Source organism: Dendropsophus ebraccatus, chromosome 1 (assembly GCF_027789765.1).
Source record: "Dendropsophus ebraccatus isolate aDenEbr1 chromosome 1, aDenEbr1.pat, whole genome shotgun sequence".
NCBI classification, from domain to species: Eukaryota; Metazoa; Chordata; class Amphibia; order Anura; family Hylidae; genus Dendropsophus; species Dendropsophus ebraccatus.
This window is the reverse complement of record NC_091454.1, coordinates 123,733,327-123,758,626: the sequence shown is the minus strand read 5'-3', so window position 1 is coordinate 123,758,626 and position 25,300 is coordinate 123,733,327. Positions and strand designations below refer to the sequence as shown.

Below are 25,300 nucleotides of genomic sequence, written 5' to 3'. Positions count from 1 at the left end.
GAGGCTGGCACTATTAAGGGGTCTCTGAGGCTGGCACTATTAAGGGGTCTCTGAGCCGGTCCCGGGACGACGATATCAGCACCTGAAGCCGTGTGCGCGCTGCAGAGATGAGTCCGATGCCCATAGACAGTGAATGGAGCCATCATTCTCTATGGGCATCAGACTCATCTCCGTAGCGCGCGCACACGGCTTCAGGTGCTGATATCGTCGTCCCGGGACCGGCTCCAGGAGCGGGACTCGCCGGAAAGGGTAAGTATCCAGGGGCTGCACCGGAGGGTCAGCGGGCTCTGTGCCCGCGTCCCCAGTGACTGGTTCCCTTTTAAGGGTTTTCGGGGTGGGTTCACATGTACCGTAGCCGCAGCAGATCTCACACTGCGAGTTTGCAGCAAAATCCGCTGCAGATGCGATCCCTCTTATTTTTGAAATTACATACTCGCAGCGGGATTGTCATCCGGACCCCTTAACCCCCCACCGCCCAGAGCATACATTACCTGCTCCATGCTGCAGCTGCACCTGAGGCTCCCGGTCTCCGTAGGTCCCGCTCAGCCAATCAGTGCACAGCCGTGCTGCAGTCACTGATTGGCTGAGAGGGACCTCCAGGAGCCTCAGGTGCAGCTGCAGCATGGAGCAGGTAATCTCTTAAAATGACAGGAATCGCATCCGCAGCGGATTTTGCTCCGCTGCAGATTCGGTACATGTGAACCCACCCTCAGAGGCTAACAGTATTATTGGGTGTCTGAAGCTGGCAGTATTAAGCGGTCTGAGGCCTTTACTATTTGGGGGTCTCTACAACTGGGGTCCCCAAGACAGGCACTAACATATGTGTAGTGTATGCTCTTCTGTTATATAGTTCTGTATTAATTACATGCAGGGCCGCCATCAGGAATTTCGGGGCCCCATACAACCAAAGTGTCTGGGCCCCCCACATTAATAAAAAAAAAAAATTGTGTGTTCGACCCACGCCTTGCTGGGAGGTATAATTTGGTTCAGATCAATTCTAGAGAACTGGCTCATATACCCCATTTTCCCCAGTGGCTTAAAATGTAACCTCTGTTATACAGTTATAAAATTGTAGAAACTAAATGTGAACAAGGTGCAATTTACATGTCACCATACAGACACTTACTTGTATAGCTGCCTCTTGTGCTCTGTATGAAGTGCCTTATATTCACCCTTACAACGTACAATTTATAGCGTGTCTACAAGCCCAGCGGGGCTCATTATGATGGAGACTAAAACTTATACAAGAGTGGGGTAGGGGTTCCCCTGTATTCAGAATGCTGTTGAGTACTAGGCAATGCCCCGTTTGGGGTTATTGAATTTCGAGGGTCTGGGGGGCTGTTTGATTTGTATATGTTCACCAATATCCCCCCCCCCCTGGTATGCTCAATAACATAGAATATGTGGATAAGGCTAATATAATGAGGCTGTTCCATGTTAGTGAGCATATACAAATCACACACACCCCCAGGCAGACTAGTTTAGCTTACCCAAGACAGTCATAGCGAATACATGGCGGTGAGAACGCTTTTTAGGAGATCCTGTTTGTGCAGCAGAGGTGTCTTTATCCTGCTCTGCATAGACCCTCGAAATTCAATAACCCCAGACGGGGCATTGCCTAGCACTCAACAGCATTCTGAATACAGGGGAACTCCTACCCCACTCTTGTATAATTTTTAATCTCCATCATAATGAGCCCCGCTGGGCTTGTAGACACGCTATAAATTGTACATTGCAAGGGTGAATATAATGCACTGCATACAGAGTACAAGAGACAGCTATACAAGTAAGTGTCTATTTGAATTGCACCTTGTTCACATTTAGGTTCTACAATTTTATAACTGTATAACAGAGGTTACATTTTAAGCCACTGGGGAAAATGGGGTATATGAGCCAGTTCTCTAGAATTGATCTCACACACAGACACCAGCACACATGTATACAGACACCAGCACACATGTATACAGACACCAGCACACATGTATACACACATACAGACACCAGCACACATGTATACAGACACCAGCACACATGTATACAGACATACAGACACCAGCACACATGTATACAGACACCAGCACACATGAATACAGACACCAGCACACATGTATACATACACCAGCACACATGTATACATGTATACAGACACCAGCATACATGTATACACACATTTAGACACCAGCACACATGTGTACACACATACAGACACCAGCACACCTGTATACACACATACAGACACCAGCACACATGTATACAGACACCAGTACACATGTATATATAAACACACAGACACCAGCACACATGTCTATATAAACACACAGACACCAGCACACATGTATTTATAAACACACAGACACACACTTACTCTGACCAGGGAAGCTCCAGGTCCCAGGTGCTGCAGTCCCTCTCCTCACACAGCGGCTCCCCGCCCCTCCCCCTCCTTCTCCTACATCCCAGCACAAGTGAAAGCAGGAAGAGGAGATAGTGAGGGTGGGGGAGGGGGCCCTGTGTCTCTACTGCTTCCTGCCTGTGCGGTACAGCTGTCAGGAGCCTGTATGCAGGGAGGCTGGATGGCCGGGCCCCCCTGGATCCTTGTTTGAGCTCGGACCCTTGACAGCTGTACCCAGGGGCGTAGCTAAAGGCTGATGGGCCCTGGTGCAATATGTTAGCTTAGGGCCCCCCCATCTCACCCGAGTCATAGTCATATCTAACGTTATATCCAATTACTCTAATGTGCCACCATGTTCTAATGCACTGTCACTTCCTCCACCTCATGTACTGCACTACTGCCCCCTATAATTAATGGACTGTACTGTGTCATTGTCTAATCATTGTATTCCAATCTTTGACTCTCCAGCTGAAAAACTACAACTCTCATCATAAACTTCCAGTTGGAAACGATGGGGGTTGTAGTGCTGAAACCTGAAGAGCCACATGCTGCAAAACTACAACTCCCATAATAAACTGTCAGCAGGGCACGATGAAGTTTGAACTTCTGCAACCTGGAGAAATCACCTGATATCACCTGCAGTCCTATGTAACACCACATAACACAGTGGTATCTCTGAGTACAGATAATGTAGTAGATTTCACCTGCAGTCCTATGTAACAGCACAGATAACACAGTGATATCTCTGAGTATAGATCATGTAGTAGATGTCACCTGCAGTCCTATGTAACAGCACAGATAACACAGCGATATCCCTCTGAGTACAGATAATGTAGTAGTCACCTGCAGTCCTATGTAACAGCACAGATAACACAGTGATATCTCTGAGTGCAGATAATGTAGATGTCACCTGCAGTCCTATGTAACACCACAGATAACACAGTGATATCTCTGAGTACAGATAATGTAGATGTCACCTGCAGTCCTATGTAACACCACAGATAACACAGTGATATCTCTGAGTACAGATAATGTAGTAGTCACCTGCAGTCCTATGTAACACAACAGATAACACAGTGATATCTCTGAGTACAGATAATGTAGATGTCACCTGCAGTCCTATGTAACAGCACAGATAACACAGTGATATCTTTGAGTACAGATAATGTAGATGTCACCTGCAGTCCTATGTAACACCACAGATAACACAGTGATATCTCTGAGTACAGATAATGTAGTAGCTGTCAACTTGGGGCACCCCTACTAAATGATGTTCTACAAAATAAGAAAAGTGTCATACAGTGACTCACAGGTGACGTCTTCTTTGATCTGAGGCGTCACTTTCCCTTTTCCTCTCCATCCAGTCCAGTCCTCCATGATGATTCCTTCCAGATATGTTTCATCTTTTCAGAACCTGTGAGACAAACAATTTAGGCTCCGCACATTTCTAGCAACTTCCTTCCCTTTCTCCCTCCTGTAGGCTCCCATAGTAACTGCACTGTTTGGTGTTATGTGCAGTAAAGCGAGTAGGAATGTGGGATGCCCCCTGTATGTAGGATCCCCTGCTGTGCCCCCTGTATGTAGGATTCCCTGCTGTGCCCCCATGAGCTAACAATGCCCCTAGAGGTGGCCCCCATGAACTAATAATGCCCCCAGAGGTACCCCCATGAGCTAGTAATGCCCCCAGAGGTGCCCCCATGAACTAATAATGCCCCCAGAGGTGGCCCCCATGAACTAATAATGCCCCCAGAGGAACCCCCATACACTAATAATGCCCCCAGAGATGCCCCCATGAGTTAATAATGCCCCCAGAGGTGCCCCCATGAACTAATAATGCCCCCAGAGGTGCCCCCATATACTAATAATGCCCCCAGAGGTGCCCCCATGAGCTAATAATGCCCCCAGAGGTGCCCCCATATACTAATAATGCCCCCAGAGGTGCCCCCATGAGCTAATAATGCCCCCAGAGGTGCCCCCATTTACTAATAATGCCCCCGGAGGTGCCCCCATGAACTAATAATGCCCCCAGAGGTGCCTCCATGAACTAATAATGCCCCCAGAGGTGCCCCCATGAGCTAATAATGCCCCCAGAGGTGCCCCCATGAACAAATAATGCCCCCAGAGGTGCCCCCATATACTAATAATGCCCACAGAGGTGCCCCCATGAACTAATCATGCCCCCAGAGGTGCCCCCATGAACTAATAATGCCCCCAGAGGTGCCCCCATATATAGTAATAATGCCCCTGGAGGTGCCCCCATGAACTAATAATGCCCCCAGAGGTGCCCCCATGAGCTAATAATGCACCCGGAGGTGCCCCATACACTAATAATGCCCCCAGAGGTGCCCCATACACTAATAATGCCCCCAGAGGTGCCCCCATATACTAATAATGCCCCCAGAGGTGCCCCCCATGAGCTAATAATGCTCCCAGAGGTGCCCCCATACACTAATAATGCCCCCATACACTAATAATGCCCCCATATACTAATAATGCGACCAGAGGTGCCCCCATACACTAATAATGCCCCCAAAGGTGTCCCCATATACTAATAATGCCCCTGGAGGTGCCCCCATGAACTAATAATGCCCCCAGAGGTGCCCCCATGAGCTAATAATGCCCCCAGAGGTGCCCCCATGAGCTAATAATGCCCCCGGAGGTGCCCCATACACTAATAATGCCCCCAGAGGTGCCCCATACACTAATAATGCCCCCAGAGGTGCCCCCATATACTAATAATGCCCCCAGAGGTGCCCCCCATGAGCTAATAATGCTCCCAGAGGTGCCCCCATACACTAATAATGCCCCCATACACTAATAATGCCCCCATATACTAATAATGCGACTAGAGGTGCCCCCATACACTAATAATGCCCCCAAAGGTGTCCCCATATACTAATAATGCCCCCAGAGGTGCCCCCATGAGCTAATAATGCCCCCAGAGGTGCCCCTATACACTAATAATGCCCCCAGAGGTGCCCCCATACACTAATAATGCCCCCAGAGGTGCCCCCATATACTAATAATGCCCCCAGAGGTGCCCCCCATGAGCTAATAATGCCCCCAGAGGTGCCCCTAAAAAAACAAACATCCTACTCACCTAATTCGCGCTGTGGCTGCAGGCAGCAGCTCTTCCTCCTCTTCGGGCTCCATCTTGCGAGCCGCAGGGACGGTACTTCCGGCAGGCATGATGACGTCACATCATCACGCCTGCCGGAGAGGTCATGTCCCGGCCTCCCATAGGCTACTGGTATGAAGTGCCGGCAGCCTATGGGAGGGAATACAGGAGGAGGACGCTGACAGGTCCTGCTCCTGTATTCTGATCGCTTTAATGTTCCGCCCGCTCACTGTGCGGGCGAAACATCGAAGCGATCAGTGCATCCCGAGAAGCTGCGCGGCTGCAGCTTCTCGGGATGCTCAAAAACAAGTAGCAAGGAGGGGCCGTGCGGGCCCCCCCTAGTGTAGCGGACGGGGGGCGGCGGCCGGCGGGCCCCCCCCCCATGTCTCTTAGGGTCCAGGCCCCATACGGCAGTACCACTTGTACTGCCCTATTGGCGGCCCTGATTACATGTACTGTTGGTATATAGTCATGTATGCAATATGTCCACTGCTGGTATATAGTTATGTTTGTGGGAGGAGGAAGCGCTGTTTCAATTTTCACCTCAGGCAGCATAAAACCTAGAATCTGCCCTGGCAGCAGGTAGTAAAAGTATAAAATGAAAAGTACTGTAATGTAAGCGTGAAAGCTTCTAATGTAAGTGTGAAAGCTGGGCCCCTAGGATTAAAAAAATAAGAATATAATGTTATGAACTACAACTCCCAGCATGCCCTGACAGTGACAGCTATAGACCTTCAGGAACAGCTGGAAGTTGTAGTTCTCCCAACAAAATTAAAAAAAAAAAATATTTTGTAGGGAGAACTAAAACTCCCAGCAGTTACTGAAGGTATATAGCTGTCAGGGCATGCTAGGAGTTGTAGTTCACAATCTATGGGGTTGGGTGTTACATTTTTTATTCATGTAAAATGAATTCTCCAGAACTATGTAACACATAACCCCATAGATGGGGAACCACAACTCCCAGTTTGCCCTGACAGCTATAGACCTTCAGGAACTGCTAGGAGTTGTAGTTCTCACTACAAAATACATGTATGTATAAGTATGTATTTTATTGTGAGAACTACAACTCCCAGCAGTTCATGAAGGTCTATAACCCCTTAAAGTGACACTGTCACCTCCTGTTTGCATTCTGACATCTCTACACAGGTGTAAAGGGTAGATTTAGCGGTTTTTATACCTTATTTTATATCATACGTCATGGTGCTTGTTCAAGTAAAAAGTCATCTTTTATCAACTGCAGATTGTGTTAAGTGGGCAGGGCCTCGCGGCATTAGCGCCACTTAGCCCCGCCCACAACGCTACAGATAACCCTTTGTGAATAAAGAAGTCTGTGCAAATGCTGATGGTTGTGGATGGTTACAGATGCACATCCATAGCCTAGTCCACAGCTGCAGGTCCGCGGCCACGGAGAGGGCGGCTGATGTAATCATGAGGACTAACTGTCTGAAGCTACCTGTTTTTGAGTAATGTTATGCTTTCTTAGCCTTACTTCAAGTCTGAAAGTGAAAATTCTGCTGTTTCCTTTTTAATTGGAATCTGTCATTCTAATAGTTCTGGTTTGGAACTTGAGTTCTTGCTGTTATGTAGGCTCCAACATTGTATCATGTACAGAAAACTAGCAGAATTCACTTCTTGTATATTAATTAACGGAATATCAACTGAACAGAACAAGACTGCAATACTGTACCTTGAATGTATGGCATGCAGGAGTATGGAGCCATATAAACAATAAGGAGGTTACAGCACCTGTCCCGAGTGCACTCAACCCCTCTAACAACACACACACACACACACACACACACACACACACACACACACACACACTGATATCCTTGGCAAAATTTGACACTGTCTAACTTAGATGATCTTGAAAAATCCCTTTAAATACCTCATATAACTTTAAAGCCCCTTTTACTCTGGGAGAGTATCAGCCAGGAACATTGCTAGAAACAAGTAAAGGTGACAGAGGTCAGCCAAGGAGCAGGAAAATGCCAGATCCTTGGCTGATTGCATCTTTTGTATTGTTGCAAGCTATATCATTATCAGCCACACATCTTCCTGTGTGAACAGGGGATGTGCAGCCGATAGCAATGCATTTAAATGGCTACACAAACTATACAGTGATCATTCATAGGGTCTGGCTGCTCGATTGATCATGCCTTCTAAAGACACTTCAAACGTGCGTTAATCTTACTGATCAAAATGTTATCCCTTTTACTATAGAAGAAGGTAAAGGGCAAAATGCCTAAATTAAATCAAATTGAGTTAGGGTTTATGCTTATTTGAAGTAAAAAAAAAAAAAGACTTATAAACTAATTCAACTGAATTTCCTTAGACAGATAGGATACGTTTTATACCTTCAGTTCAATTATTATTAGTAATATTATATTTTAGATGCAAAACATATTCTGATAATAATAACATTAATAAATCCCAGCAGCATTATGTACTAATTTGTATAGAGAATATCAATAGATTTAATGTTATGTTGTTTTCTTTTTATAACAGATACAGGAATGGCTTTGTCTCAACTGTCAGATGCAGAGAGCCCTTGGTATGGATATGACTGGTCCTCCTATGCCACAGCCAGGGAAACAAAAACCTGCAGGACCATCAACAGGGGTATCTGTTTCTTCTCCAAAGAAAGAACCTAATATAATGCCAGAGAAATTAAAGAAACAAGACCCTAAAACATCACCTATGGTAACCAACCAGATGTCTGTGGCAGACTCGCCATCCAAGTCTAATCTACTGACAACAGAAAGTAAAACAGGTAAACCTACTATATCAGATAAAAACAAACCATTACCTGAAAAGAAGATAACAGCTGAGCCTAGCAAGGCTGAATCCTCTAATCTGCTTCACACTAAGACCAACTCAGTTCCCTCTGCTGCAGCCCTAACAGGTGAAAGTAAAATAATAGAATCTGCAAATACGATGCTTGAACAATCAACTACTATAAAGGGCAAACAAAACGATAGCCTACCAATGTCTCAGCAGATTAAAGAGTTTAAACAATCTATCCTACCTAGTGAACAACAAAGAGTTGCTCAACAAGCAGAAATATCACAGCTAAAACAAGATTCTACAAAAAGTCCCAAAAAGATTTTTGATGCTAGTCAGCCAGCTCCAAAAGAGACCGCTCTGCCAATAAGCCCCAAACCTAGTCCTTTGCATAAACCTGTGACTCCACAAGCATCAGAACAACCTTCTGAACCTGTAAATTCAAAGCCAAGCATATTCCAAAAACCTGTGGCTCCACAAACTACCCAGCCTTCTGGACCGGGAAGTTCAGATTCTAGCCCTTCTCATAAACCAATGACTTCACAAACAAAACAGCCTTTTGGTCCAGGAAGTCCAAAACCTAGTCCTGCTCATAAACCTGTACTTCCACAAACAGCACAGCCTTCTGGACCAGGAAGTCCAAAATCAAGTCCTACTCATAAACCTGCAGCTCAACCTCCCAGTGGACCAGGAAGTCCTAAATCTAGTCCTGCCCATAAACCTGCAGCTCAACCTCCCAGTGGACCAGGAAGTCCAAAATCTAGTCCTACCCATAGACCTGTAGCTCCACAAACAACACAACCTTTTGGGCCAGGAAATGTGAAATCTAGTCCTGTTCATAAACCTGTAGCTCCACAAACAACACAGCCTTCTGTGCCGGGAAGTCCAAAACCTAGTCCTGCTCAAAAACCTGTACTACCACAAACAACCCAGCCTTCTGGACCAGGAAGTCCAAAACCAAGTCCTACTCACAAACCTGCAGCTCCACCCGCAGGTGGGCCAGGAAGTCCAAAGCAAAGTCCTGCCCACAAACCTGCAGCTCCACCACCTAGTGGACCAGGAAGTCCAAAGCCAAGTCCTGCCCAAAAGCCTGCAGTTCCACCTCCAACTGGACCAGGAAGTCCAAAACCTAGCCCTTCTAACAAGCCTGTCATTCCACAAACAACTTCACAGCCTACTATTTCTGTAGCTGCAAAACCCACTCCTCTGTCTAAACCTGGAACCCCACAAGTAGCAGCACAACCTACACCACAGCCCCCTAAATCACAAGAGCAGCCGCGACGTTTCAGTTTAAATCTTGGAAGTACTGCTGAAACTCCAAAAGTACAACCTACCACACCACAAGAAACAGTAACTGGAAAGCTCTTTGGGTTTGGTGCATCCATATTCAGCCAAGCTTCCAGTTTTATATCAACAGCAGCCCAACCAGGCACTCAAGCACAAAACGCACAGGGAATAGCATCTAAACAACCTACACCTGCACAAAAAATAACAGATACTCATAAACCAACAAAAGAGCCCATGGCCCCACCTTCACCTAAGCCAGCTACAGTAAAAAAGGAAACACAGTCAGTACCTACAAAAGTATCAGAAGAGCCAAAATCTAGTCCTTTAAAGAAAGATGAGAAAAAAGATTCGGAAAAAGAAATAAAAAAAGACCTTCCTGAATTGAAGCAAACTGCTAAAGTGGAGCCAGAAATTATTGAACAAATCAAAGAGGCAAAAAGACATTGTCCCCTATGTAAAACAGAACTAAATATTGGTTCAAAGGATCTTCCCAATTTTAATACATGTACAGAATGCAAGAATATGGTATGCAACCTATGTGGATTTAACCCAACTCCACACCTGACTGAGGTAAGAGAGCAACTATTATTTAAAGGGGTTTTTCCATCTTAACAATTTGTGCCCTATGCACACAATCCATGCGATAGGACATAACTAAACGAATGCAAGCGGGTTTTCGAGAACATGGTGATTACAATTTTTGCAGTCTGTGTTTGTTAACAGTCCGATAAGGAATCTGTGAGACATTTGACTTTCCATAACTTTTATGCTCTACAATTACAATTATTTGCCCACATTTATCAAACTGTATTAAAAACTGGTGTAATTTGCCCACAGCAACTAATCGCAGCTCAGTTGTCAGTTCTGGTAGAATTAAGGCTGAGTGTGATAAGTTGCTTTTGGAACTTTAACTGTGAGCATTTTTGATGAACAGTTCTCACAGTTAAATGCTGCAGCACTCTGACAGTAAGAAGCCGTTGGCTTTCTGCCCTACCAGTCTCTCTTGGGGCCAGAAGTAGCATTGCACCTCCAGACACAAGAGCCCCTCTTCCCCCATACATATACTCACCTTGCCCGTCACAGTACCTGGCGAAAACCTAAAATCTCTTGTGTGTCGGGGGGCTGGGTAAACAAAGAAACGCTGGGAGACTGTGCTGGGCCAGGTGACTGGGGGGTGGGTGGTGGTGGGGCATACAGGATTCATGGAGCCCCGTACAGTTTTTTGCTATGGGGACCCATAAATCTTAGCTACACCCCTGACCATTTTTAAGCACTTTTATAAGTCTAGGCACTTAAATAACAAACGGTATGAATAAAACACATAGGGGGATATTTACTAACAAATCTAAAAACACGATTTTGTCAAAGATGTTTTGGCATAATTTCCAATCTGTGTTTAGTCAAATTTATGTAAATTGTCTAATAGCATAGTAAATGTGTCTTAAAAATAATGGTCTTTTAATTAGTCTAATAAATTTACCTGGTTCGGAGCAGACGTAGCGATGCACCAATATATGCGACTTTTTAAAAAATTGCCCACTTAATAAATTTAGCTAAAAAAGAATTCTGGCGCACTTTCGATCTAATTAACAACAAAAAATCTAATTCAAGTCACATCTAATTTGGATAGTCTTGTCTAAAAAAGCTTCATAAATTCATATTAGATTTATTTTGAGCGCAAACTAGATATATTAGACTAAAAACAGGAGCAATTAGTTTGATACTACACTAATTAGTTTGGCCTACTATACAGAAGAAGTGAAAACATACAAACCATCTATTAATTCTCTTCTTAAGAAGATTCACTATTTGTCAGGACTGGCAGGTGAAGACAAGACAAGAGACAGTGGGCCCTAGATCTGAACCCACCCACTGTCACCTGCCTACTTGCCTCAGTCGACCCTAGGCGGTCGCGGACAACCACGAAGACGTTCCCTACGCTACGTAAGTGAACACACAGAACAGTACAGACAGACTACCACAATAAAGAGTAATGGAACAAGCCAGGTCAAACCACACGGGCAACGCAGTACAAAATCAGCAACACAACGGGATAGTCAAAAGTCAGGCGGAGGTCAGAACACGGGTACGTCAGGCAGAAAAGGAATAGGACGGCGTTCCCAGGAGTAGGACAAGGGGAGCTGGGACCAGGAGTGAACCTAATTAACCAGCACTGGAACTGTGCCTTTGCTTTGCTTTATACTGAGCAAGAGCCCGGTCCGGATCCTCATTGGACCCGTGCTCTGATTCTCCAGGCTTCAGACAGGCAGAGAAACCAGTCAATCACAGAGACCAGACAGGTGTAAAATCAAGTCCAGAAGCTTCTCAGCTTAACTCCTGCATGTCTGGAAGCTGAGAAGCAATCGTGTGTGGCACACAAAAGCCAAACACCAGGCCCAGTTCAGACCAGGCTACTGCAGATTCCTGACACTATTACTGAAATTCTGTGAGTGTACTGGTCCTCTGTTATATAGACTGCCCACCAAATGCAAATAGCTATTTGGAAGTAATGATATCATCATCCATTCTCTCTCCTTATGTAATGTTATTATAGTTGTATTTTACCTTTGATAACATGAGATTTCTAGAGGGACTAAATATTGCTCTTAGTAGCTACAAATAGCTAATATTATCCTGCTGAAACCAGATGTTCTCCATTAGAAACCGGATGGTCACCAATATTAAGTACCTGAAGCCTGTCATCTATAGTATTAGCTCATGCACTAAATGCAAAAACTATGGCAAGCATCCACTTTAGGATGGATCCTAATTAGAGCGCCGAACCTACTATATGTATTCCATTGCCAACTAAAGCCAGTAAAGAGGCAGGAGTAAAGTCATAGCCGAAGACAATCATCACTTTTTATTGCCGTCCAGTATTCTACACACAGATTATAGCATAGTTTAAATAAATGATAACATATAATTTGCAACGTCTTTAGATACAAAAGATTTCAGTTTAAGGGTACAAACCCACACACCGTATACACAGCAGATACGCAACAAATACGCAGCAAATACGCAGCAGATTTGTTGGTACAGATTTGATGCTGTGTTCAGTTATTTAGATATAATCTGCTGCGTATCTGCTGCGTATTTGCTGCGTATCGCAGCAGTAAATACGCTGCTTATACGGTGTGTGGGTTTATACCCTAAGGCTATGTTCCCATACAGCATTTTTGGTCAGTATTTTGCAACCAAAACCAGTAGTGAATTGAAAACACAGAAAGGCTCTGTTCACATACTGCTGAAAATATGCGGATGGCTGTCATTTAACTATAAATAATGCAAAGTCTATACACTTATGAGGAGTGTTTTAAAGCATAGATTTAACCATTTCTTAAGGGGGTGATTTTCAGTAATCATTTGTTGACCACTGGGAAGGTCGGGCACCAAAACTTATAGTCCGAGATGACCACCAATCCTATGTCCGAGATGACAACCAATCTAGCAGATCGGTAATGTTTAATGATCCTTTTACATAGCTGAATGATTGCGACATTGCAGCCCTTCATCATTGTCAACCACACATCTCCCTGTTTCCACAAAGAGATGTGTGGCCAGCAGTGATGCAAGTGAAGGTCCACATAAACAATCCAGTGGTCTTTCACTCTAGCCACATTAAGACAAGTAAAAGGCTTGCTATACAAGTATTGATCTGCCAGATACGCACTTCTATTGGGCATGGGTCTGCCTATTTAGGAGGACTCAAAGTGAATCCAGTGGTTTGTGGTAACTGGCACCAGAAATTTTGCCAGACCCTCTAGTGAATGTATTGTTTGAATTGAAAATGACTTCCAAAAACAATGACTGTAAGTATTAGTGTCAATAATGCGTGGAGTAGATATATAACTGGTTGTGTTAAACAACCTACTGATATACAGTATAGTATAACCATTATACTGTAAATGCTAAATAGTAAATCATACTGAAATGTAAAATGAAGTGTCAGGCTTTCACTCTTGGCCTTGGTAAAAGTGATGATTAGTCAGACATTAATGGGATACCCTTTGCCTTCAGGGACATATTCTGTCATACATTGTTGATCTTTCCCCAAGACATTTCCAGCCCTGCTGTACTGTCTTTTATTTTACTTATAATAGCAAACGCATCTTGGAGATGAAAGGAAACGCAGTGCTGCTATTATCAAGGGAGATTCTCTGTGCAGCAAGTAAGGTTAGCTTAGATCCTATGAGGATAGTTTTGTTTTCCTTTTTTTCCCCTTACATGTTTATTAGACAAGTACATCCCTATGACGATAGCAGACGTAACTTCTTGGAGGGAATATGAGTCATACCAATAATAGTGAATAGTTTCCCATTAATGAGACTGAGCTTGACATTTACTAAGTAGATCACATTAAATGTAGTTTGATAGAGAAGGAGATAATGCTGTGTATGAAATGGTATGATTGATGACAAAATTGATACTACCATTAGGGCAAAAAGATACTGATACTATAGGAAACCCCAGATAAATATTATATAGCACTCAGTTCAATTACATATGGACATATGTAAGAAACATTGACTATTGAAAAATATATTTGCACCTTGCTACATAAAAATAAATTGACAGAGGTCCTGGGGGTACCCGATCTGAAGAAATATTACATAGCCTTGTATCTGCGAAGATATATCTCCTTACGACCCAAATCATGTATTGCTGATGCCATTCAGAGAGAGCCCTAAGACCGTTTGGTCTAACCCGATGGTAGTGGCAACATATAAGGTGTGGGTATACTACCACACTGCCGCTAACTCACAGAACTGCTTGAGCGTTACACTACTCCCAATTTTATTTCTTGAGTCTGCTATCCCCCACATTAATTTGACGGTTTGGAGGGAGAGCGGAATCCTCTCTATACACTATCTCTATACAGACGGAGCTTTGAGATCTTTTAACACCTTACAAGACCAATATATTTTGCCAAAGACTGACTTTTACGAAAACCTCGGCCCTTAAGGCAGATTTATCTGTATTTTTATTTCTCCATCCTAGACAAAAAGGGCTCAGGCAAATATATGGCAGTTTATATAATAATATGGTATTCCAAAAGACACATTTTTAAGACATGGGAAACTGATCTTTGCTCCTTTTTCACTGAGAAAGAATGGCAGACTGCTATTCACACAATTTATCAGGTATTCCGCTGTACCTCGCACATCACATCCCGTCGAGATTGTCCCAGATATATAAGACATCCTCTGATAGATGTTGGCGTGGCTGTCGGGAAAAATGTGACTTTCAATCCACTCCTGGTTTTGGTTGCTATGAGGACCTGACATGAGGACCAAATACAGCCTCAAATATACATAGTGTGAACCCAGCCTTATAGTGTACTGTGTACACCATCCCCAACACACAGCCACCCTGTACATAAGTGGAGACCCAATTCACATCATTTCGGAGCATTTATCAAGCTCTATATTCACAAAATCTCAAAAAGGATTCAGACGTGAAGCCAGATGTGTCATCCAGTGAGCATATTCACTTGAATAGGCTGAATGTTGTCAATTGCCAAACATACTGTATTTTCCGGCATATAAGACGACCCCCAACTTTTCCAGTTAAAATAGAGAGTTTGGTATATACTTGCTGTATTAGACTACCCCTCTTCCAACACACATTAAAATAATAAAAAACATCAGACAGCAGTAAGATCTGAGAGAAAGAGAAGAAGGTACAGTTATACCAGGGATACAAGGGCTGCCAGATGGGAGAAATAGGTGTGTTTTTCTGGGTACAGCGCCACTGTACCGTATCTCTTTTTTCCATACCCAGGACACCTGTAGCTTGCTCTGCCCTTCATACAGTTGCAGCATACGGCAGGGATGTGGCTGTTTTTTAGCTCCCCCAACATATGCGGCGACGGCAGATTCTCCAGTCTGGTTCCAAAGTTTTTCAGCTCCCACCCTATAAGACGACACCCGGCGTATAAGACGACCCCTGAATTTCGAGAAGATTTTCCTGGGTTAAAAAGTAGTCTTATACGCAGGAAAACACAGTATATCCAGTCTGTGCAAGACTCAAAATATGTGACTAATATTTTTGAATTCCACACAGACAATACATACATTCAGGAAATGGACTGAACAACGTTGGGCCTACCTGACATACGTTAGCATCTCTTTTGATATTTTGTTGGCATACAGCTAGAGATGAGCGAACCTGCCGAGGTTCGGGTTCGTATGAACCTGAACTCTCGGCTTCTGACTGCCTCTTTCTGCCCGCTCGGTGGAGAGGGTGGATACAGCCGGAGGACCGCCTGGAAAACTGGGATACAGCCATAGCCATAGGCTGTATCCCAGTTTTCCAGGCGGTCCTCCGGCTGTATCCACCCTCTCCACCGAGCGGGCAGACAGCGGCAGTCAGAAGCCGAGAGTTCAGGTTCATACCAACCCGAACCTCGGCAGGTTTGCTCATCTCTACATACAGCCTGATGATCTCTCAGAAATGCGATTGGATACAATCAGTTTGCACATCACATAGTGCCTCTACACTGAAGAGATAGCTTGGCCATGTAGCATGATAAGAGAAAATGTGCAGTGAAAGTGGAAATACACAGATATGCTGTACAGGTGCCAAGGGCTCTCTCCCTTGACACCCCAACACCACCCTGTCACTCTTGGTGATATCTGACTACTTATTCTGACTTTTAGTATATTACCCTCAACTTATTGACTTATGTGTGCTATCTTTTATTGTGCAATTTTTTGGTTGTAGTATTTACACTTAGTATCACTGATTATTTGAATGACATAGTTCTTTATTGGTTATTTATACATTGCATGTGTATCTTATTTATACAGGGTGAGTGACATACTTACATTGGGGTGTCATTGCCATACCGGGTTTGTTAATTTTTAATTGTTTTTAAGCTTGTGGGGCTAAACTTCTCTAATATTGTACCTGTTATAATAAAGTACTTTTATGCGGATATATATTCCTTGTTGTGCGTTGGTACATTGTATGCATAGCTTTTTCCCTGTTTTGGTTTGGATATATTGATCTATATGCATATTTTTTAGCACCCTATATTACTACTGAGCTGTGCGTGTCCAGCATACTTATTTGTGAGATGCCATAAAATGCTACCACAAAAAAAAAAAAAAAAATTATAGATAGACAGTCTTGTTTTCTGTACCTCCTAATATCTTACATACAAGAAAAAAATCAGCCTTCATATGTATGCAGGTTTTCTCCCCTAGAAGCATTGGAAAATACCTCAGTACAAGATGAGTTTGACAGAGCCTGCCATAAGGCCTAATTATGTAAACATGCTTACTTAAACTATTACTTTTTTTTTTAATAGAAAAAACTTTTCCAGACCATTTTTGTATTTTTTTCTTCTAAAGGCTACTATAGTAAATCCACATTTTGTGTATGTCAGATATGCACATTGTTGCAGAATATGCTAGCATGTTTTACTTAAAGTACAGTATCAGCATACCACTCAAAATTCCTTTTACGGTTTCATAATTTATTCTTATACCTGTAGATTGTGTGTGTCTGGCAGAGCTGTCATTTTTGTTGACTACAATGGAAAGGTTAAAGCACTTAAGTGATCAGCACCTGCAGCATCTTTCAATCAATATTTTTGCTCTACTTAGAACTTAGCCTGGAGCGTATAGCAGAAATAATCCACCTCTGCATACAGGGCTTGGTTTATAGCACTGAACCATCCTTACAGCTCGTTTGCCTGCTCCATGCTTACTAATACCAGGGCATTCACAATAATGTACTGAGGCCTTTACCCACTGCAACGCCTGCCACCATGCATGTGCCACTATTAGCAAGATGGTGCAGAAAAGTGTTCTGTAGACAGAGCTTAGTGTTTTCGCAGGGTAGGGAACGAAGGTGGAGGTGGCAGGAGCAGATAATACTGTGGCACTTAAGCAGCCTGGCCCAACCTTTTTGACACTTGCGCTGTTCAGACAAAGGTCTTTTTATACACCAGCTCTTCACCTGCACATAGAGCTGTGATATGTATCATACACTCAGACTGTTGTCTATGGTAGGGAATCTGCAGCCCATTTGGTTGAATTGAGCTGACAAATTCCTGCACACAGCACATGGCACAAAGCTGATTTTACACTGCTAGTTTTGCAATGAAATCTGCTGTAATACTCAGTACCGCCATAGTCTTTGGCCTTCTATTCTCACAGTGGATGTTCCTCTTCACGCTCCTGCTTGAGTCTCTGGGTCCCCAATGACTGATGGCCAGCTCAACCAATCACTATGCTGTTCCACCACAGCCAGTGATTCACTGAGAGGTCCCTGTGTGCGCATGTCACTAAAGGCTGTTAAAAATGACTCAGGCAAGATAGCAGCCCCCGTTACAATGTACAAAAATTAAAGCCAGAAAATAGAAACAGATCTGGCTCTGGTCAGTAAAAGAAAATCTAGGTGATACATTTCCTTCAAAGCATGCATAAGCCAGGTGGGTTAAGCAGATACAGTAGATCACATCATCCTTTTTTCAAGGAAAAAAAATGCCTCTCTAACACATTTGGCTAAGTGAAATTCAACTTTGCAAATTTCATCAGATATCATCAGATGAACTGAAGTTTACAACTAGAGATGAGCGAATTTACAGTAAGAATGAACTAAAGTGCTTCATTATCTCTGCAATCCACTCATCAGCCTGCTGCCTTATCATTTACTGCCACTTCTTCATGGCTGCTGGGAAAAAAAGGATCCTGTCCTGGGGAACTAGGAGAAGTTTCCCAGGACTGGATCCAGCTTTTCCCAGCAGTCAGGGATGAACGGACGTTGAATTTTAAGGCAGCAGGCTGATGAGTGGATTGCAGAGATAATGAAGCACTTTAGTTCATTCTTACTGTAAATTCGCTCATCTCTATTTATAACCAAATAACTCACATTTGTGAATGTACCAGAATGTTCCCATTATTCTTGTAGGCTATTATGCATTAGTAGATGTGCTATCCCCCAAATAAGTTTTATAGCCTTAACTCACCATAACATTTCAGCTTTGCTTTATTATTGCTGTATTGCATAATTCAATAGAATTAAAATTGTAAATATGAAATGTCAATTTAAACAATGATAAATGTTTGTTTATTGTTGCAAATGTTCCTTTCCATTGTAGATAGATAGATAGTACAGTAGTGCCCTCTCTATACAATTTTTTTTTTGTATTTTTAATTATTTTAGTTTAGCAGTGCAATCCAAAGAGTTACATACCACTTTTATGCCTTCCACGCAACTATACATGACAATATAAATGATGAATATTGATAGGGATTTGGAATGCAACAAAGAGCATCCTCATCATGCTTAAGCTGGAAGGGTAAAAACAATATCTGGAATGTTTCTATATTGCAAGATGTTGTAATTATATGTATTTGATTGAATCCTAACAAAGTGGTCTTACCTTCCAACTTGCCATAAAAGTTTTACAATGTGTTCTTAGTAATTGCAGCTACCTATATGATATTAATATGGAATGCAGTTTGAAGCATGTTGCAGGGGTGCATTATTAGTGATGTCAGTGCTCTTCAAAGGAATCTATCAGCAGGCTAGCCGATTTTAACCTGTTCGTAGACTCTTAGGGTATGTGCACACTGAGGAAATGTGACGGAAAATCCGTTGCGGAATTCGCCGCTCGCGGACTGCAGTGGGTGCACGAGTCTCCCCTAGTGTCATAGACTCCATTCTATGCACAGTCAGATTCTTTCATCCGTCCAAAGAATAAACGTGTTCATTCTTTGGACAGAGTTCATTGTTCATTCTGTGGGCGGAGATGTGCGTGGCTGCCGCAGTCCGTGAGCGGTAGTGAGCGGGGAATTCCGCAAAGGATTTTCCGTCACATTTCTTCAGTGTGCACATACCCTAATATGGTACAGGACACAAAGGCTGCATGCACCTTTATGTCAGTGCACTGATGCAGTATTAGGTAACTTTATCTTTTGTTTATATGCAAATGAGAGTGATTGGTGCACTGGGGCTGATCCATTAGCCCTTAGTTCACCAATCTGCTTGCCTACCTGCTCCTGCAGCACACCTACATCCTGTACTCTGCATCTCTGCAGAGCATTGGCTGAATATCAGTAGCCTAACCTGCCGCTGTATTTTATTAAAACACTTGTAAGAAGTAAGAAAATCTGATTCGGAGATCATTTCTCAATGCAGCTGCAAGATGGAGTCCTCTCCATCACACTCATTCCTCTTTCCCTCCACCCTGCCAAGATGTGGATCACATGACCTCAGGCTCTGTTGTGGGCCCGGATGTAAGCACTAATTCAGCCCAAGGACCAATCCAGATCACTGGCGGCCGCATTACTGCTACTTACCCAGCCCACTACAGACACGGAGGACAGCTGATCCATGTCTCTGATAGGAGGGTGACAGGGGAAGGAGCACCTTTCCCCAAACCCGGGTTGTAGTCCCAGTTCCAGTCAGCCCGCACATTATATCCCACCACTGTTAGCTCGCACTTCTCCCCCGCTATGAGCCCGCACAACTCTCCCGCTATCAGCCTGCACATCTCTCCCAATGTCAGCCTGCACCTCCCCCCCCCCCCCACTGTCAGCCTGTACATCTTCCCCACTGTCAGCCTGCACATCTCCCCCACTGTCAGACTGCACCTCTCCCCCCACTGTCAGCCTACACATCTCCCCCACTGTCAGACTGCACCTCTCCCCCCACTGTCAGCCTGCACATCACCTCCTCTGTCAGCCTGCACATCTCCCCCACTGTCAGCCTACACATCACCTCTGCTGTCAGCCTGCACATCTCCCCCACTGTCAGCCTACACATCTCCCCCACTGTCAGCCTACACATCTCCCCCACTGTCAGCCTACACATCTCCCCCACTGTCAGCCTACACATCTCCCCCACTGTCAGCCTGCACATCACCTCCGCTGTCAGCCTACACATCACCTCTGCTGTCAGCCTGCACATCTCCCCCACTGTCAGCCTGCACGTCACCTCTGCTGTCAGCCTGCACATCTCCTCCGCTGTCAGCCTGCACATCTCCCCCACTGTCAGCCTGCACATCTCCTCCGCTGTCAGCCTGCACATCTCCTCCGCTGTCAGCCTGCACATCTCCTCCGCTGTCAGCCTGCACATCTCCCCCACTGTCATTCTGCACATCACTCCTGCTGTCAGCCTGCACCTCTCCCCCCACTGTCATTCTGCACATCTCCCCCACTGTCAGCCTGCACATCTCTGCTGTCAGCCTGCACATCTCCTCTGCTGTCAGCCTGTACATCTCCTCCACTGTCATTCTGCCTATCTCCTCTGCTGTCAGCCTGCACATAAACCCCCACTGTCATTCTGCACATCACTCCTGCTGTCAGCCTGCACCTCTCCCCCCACTGTCATTCTGCACATCACTCCCGCTGTCAGCCTGCACATCTCCGCTGTCAGCCTGCACATCTCCTCCGCTGTCAGCCTGCACATCTCCTCCGCTGTCAGCCTGCACATCTCCCCCACTGTCATTCTGCACATCTCCCCCACTGTCATTCTGCACATCTCTGCTGTCAGCCTGCACATCTCTGCTGTCAGCCTGCACATCTCCTCTGCTGTCAGCCTGCACATCTCCTCTGCTGTCAGCCTGTACATCTCCTCCACTGTCATTCTGCCTATCTCCTCTGCTGTCAGCCTGCACATAAACCCCCACTGTTGGCCTGCACATCATCTCTCTCCACCAAATTCAATTCCCACGGGAATGCAGGAGATGGGTAACAGGACGAAAAATGTAGTTTTCCGGCTGGCACCTCTTACCTGTTTACGGGAATTAGAAAAAAGTTCTAAAAGAAGAACAGCGACAGGTAGAAAGGTGTGAGATTGCTCAAAATACTCACAGGGACTTGGTGAGAATGTCCTGCAAGGTTGTGGAGCATTTTATTTTTTATCTCATGAGCGGAATACCTTAAAGTGCTAGGAGTGTAGGGGAATAGTGATTGTAAGGGGGTGACTAAATTAGGGAACCTGATGAAGATAATCGAATGACAAAATTTTTGCCTAAATAACAGAGGAGTGTTAGCAAAAAGCGAGCAAAGAATTCTTCAAGACGTGCAGTGTAACATGTGTACAACAGACCAACAACACTTAATGGCTTTAGCTAATTGTGTGAACAGTCCTCTATCCCAAGAACATAGACAAATGCCATGCAAATTACATGAAACACAGTAAATGTTGTTCATTATTTCATTTTAATATAGAGTTTCTTTTGAATTAGTAAGATTGGATTGCAGAGAATTTTAATATATTAGTTGGTCAGTGTGGAAATTTATCAATGACACGATCTGAAAACAAATTACTTGGAGGAAACCATTATAAATCTTAGTTCTGAAAGTAATTAATCACTTTAAATGAAATTAATTTCCTGTGCTAATTTATCTAAGCTTATACAGTGGTACCTTGGTTTAAGAGTAACTTGGTTTAAGAGCGTTTTGATATAAGAGCTCACAGTTTTTCAAAATTATGACTTGGTTTAAGAGCATTGCTTTGGTTTAAGAGCTCCCTGTACTGTGGGAGTGCGCATGGAGGAGGGGCATGGTCTGCATAGTGGGGTCTACAGCACTGTACTCAGACCCAGAAGGTCTTCCTCACCTTCCAAATCATACCAGATCCACTTCAGGCTGGGGCTTGCATCAGGGGACAGGACTGTGGAGGTAATCTCTCCATAGCTGTAACCCCTCTCTCCCCGGACAGAGAGCGCTGCTATACTGTGCCCACACATCTGCCCTGTTCATTCCTTCATACTCCCTGCAGTGTCTGTCAGCCCTTGTGTTTCCCATCCTCTCCATTACTGTACAGTAACCTATAATATCACATATTCTGCTGTTTCTGAATGTTTGTTTCATTAATTTTACATGTTATTCAGAATAATAAATCATTATTTTTGGAGTGTGGAACCAATTGTCTGCATTTCTGTGATTTCTTATGGGAAAATTTGCTTTGGTTTAAGAGTGGATTTGGATTACAAGCACGGTCCCGGAATGAATTATGCTTGTAATCCAAGGCACCACTGTATTTAGTTCAGGGAATATATTGCAACAATAGATATTCTCAAAAAGCAAAAAAAGCTGTATATATACTTGTATACAGTACTGTGTATGCACAAGGTATGTTCAATTATCAATGTAAATATAACATTATTATTCCTCATCCTCTTAACTCAACAAGTTAACTGTAGAGGTCTGGCTCTATATTTCTGTTAATATGAAAGGGATATTCAGATCTCAGATACCTATGGCACATCTTTTGGATATGAATGCAGGTCCCACAATTATCTTTAGAACAATGACCACCTGTTCACTGGTAGGAGGTGGTTTGGGTTTCTGTAAAGCTATTTTGCTCCTTTGTTTCTGTAACTCCCATAGTTACATAGAATTTTTATCTAGGCAGATGACACTATAATTTTTTGCCATGCAATATGTGTCATGGCTAAGGGTATGTTCACACTGAGCAAAACAGAAGGAATTCGCCACAGAATCCTGCCTGCCTCAGTGACACACAGTGTCTCTATGGGATTGCTCAGGCGCTGCCACTCTCCGCTCAAAGAATTGACATGGTGCGGAATTCCGCCTATCTTGCTCAGTGTGAACAGGCCCTAAAACTACATGTAGTCAATGTCTTAATTCACAACACAATGTGGTATTTGTGAGCTTTAATTCACATTCACAACTGCTGACATTGTTAGATAACTGTTAGGTCAATGAGACACTATATATATACTTCCAGAACATAAACAAATAGAGACTCCTGAATAGCTACAAGTTGGACAATGTCTTCTCTCCCCCTTCCTACCTGATTGACACCTGGGAGCTTAGTCCCAAGCAGGGTCAGGTATGGGAGGTAAGGAGTAAGGAGGTGTTATACCCTGCTGCCCTTCAGGCCCACAGAAAAGCCTCTTTGACTCTTTTTACTATAAAATAAAATCATGTTTCTATATTCTGGAAGCACAGACAGATCTATGAAAGGTACAATGTGTCTCCTAGTACTAACAGCTGACAGTGTGAATTGCTGCTGACAGATTCATTTGAATTATTACTTGTACATGGTTCAATACTTTTTTAATATATTTCCATATTTCTGAATTGCTTCTCTTCCTTATGCTAGAGCAGAACGGAGAATAATTTTCTAATGCTTATAAAAATCCATTATTCTGAATTGCTTTGAATTTTTGTAGTATTCAGCTTTTCAGATTAAAGCTGTTCTGACATACACTAATTCTAAGATAAGCATACTGAAATGTTAATCTTTTCTATAATTATCCTTTTCTTATGCTCTCCACGGTAGTTAATGCTACAAATCCCTATGTATTTATAGGGCGTATTAGAGCTGCCTATATTTTACATTTGGTTCATGCTTGATCATACTGTATATATATATATATATATATATATATATAACTAAATACACAAAGGATCCACCATAACATTAAAACCACCTGCCTTATATTGGTATATCACCTTTGAGTCCTGGGAATCTGGCCCCGAGATGTTAAAGGGGGAATCTGGCTTTGCAAAACAATAGCTATAAGGTTGGCAGTATGTAAAAAAAAAAAAAAAAAAAACTATAAAGAAGCAATATAAGCCTCTGTGCTGCCCCAATGTCCTCCAAAGGGGTCTCTGGTATACCCCCAAGATGATCTCGATCTGGTGTCCCACCATGGCCAGTGATTGGCTGTGAGGGTTGTCATTCCCAAGACATGTCCCTCTCAGAAGTGGTAATGGGATGGTCTCGGGGGGATACCAAAGACCCATAGGAGGACAGCGGGTGAGCACAGAGAGGTAAGTATAGCTTCTTTATTCTTTTTTACATACCTCTATCCATATACTGTAGCTAATGTTTTGCATAGCCAGAAAACCCATTCAAGGGTAGATTCACATGTACAGTATCGCAGTTGATTTCATGTTACAAGTTTTGCAGCGGATTTCGCACTGTCTGTTTTGATATACTCTGTACTGTCACGGCCTATGTTTAAAGCTTGTGAGCTAGTGAGCTTTTGGGGACATTTATTAAAATGTATTGAATAAAATGTGCAGATTCCTTGAACATTGCAAGATAATATGATCTAGCAGCTCAAATTTGCTAATGAATCTTCGCCAGAATTCCAGCTGAAAAAGTGGCACACGTGACTTTTCTTCACTTTTATTATCCAATTTAGCCATTTTTTCACCAGGTGCTAAAAAAGGGCATAGTTTATGCCAAAAAAGGGCGTAAACAGGAAACCCCGGAAATTAAAATTCCTTTCGGTGCATGCGCAGTGCTCTTCTGTTCCGCTCTGTCAAACGATCCTGGTATGTGTACTACTGAGCACAACAGAATGGGAGAGAGGCAGGACGAGAGAGCACTGAGCAGAGACCGAATGCCTTGCACACAGTGCTCTCTCGTCCGTTCTGTTGTGCTCAGTAGTACACATACCAGGATCGTTTAACAGAGCCGAACAGGAGAGCACTGCGCATGCGCCGAATGCCTAACGCGAAGTGGATGCCGGGAAGGAGCAGTGGACGCACTGCTGATCACATGCCTCTCCTGGGCCAAACTTCCGGGGGACGAAGGAGGAGCGCAGCGGGGATGCGCAGACTGTAATGAGTATCCGGAGGACCTTGCCTAAAGGGAAAAAGAATCCCTGAAGGCACCATAGGTCTAAGTATTGGCCCTTTCGGTAATAATGTAGAAGAAGTGGCCAACCCCTTTAAGGACTTAACAGATTACCAACTTAGTAAGGACATTGTCTTTCC

General features: G+C 43.8%; 1 protein-coding gene across 1 annotated transcript in view; it reads left to right on the top strand.

Moving 5' to 3' along the window:
- Nucleotides 1–25,300, top strand: part of PCLO (piccolo presynaptic cytomatrix protein) — a 259,253-nt gene that overhangs the window by 61,285 nt on the left and 172,668 nt on the right. Inside the window, exon 4 of the mRNA XM_069957749.1 lies at nucleotides 8,016–10,148. Coding sequence (XP_069813850.1) covers nucleotides 8,016–10,148 — 2,133 coding nt within the window. The remainder of the gene's footprint in view (nucleotides 1–8,015; nucleotides 10,149–25,300) is intronic.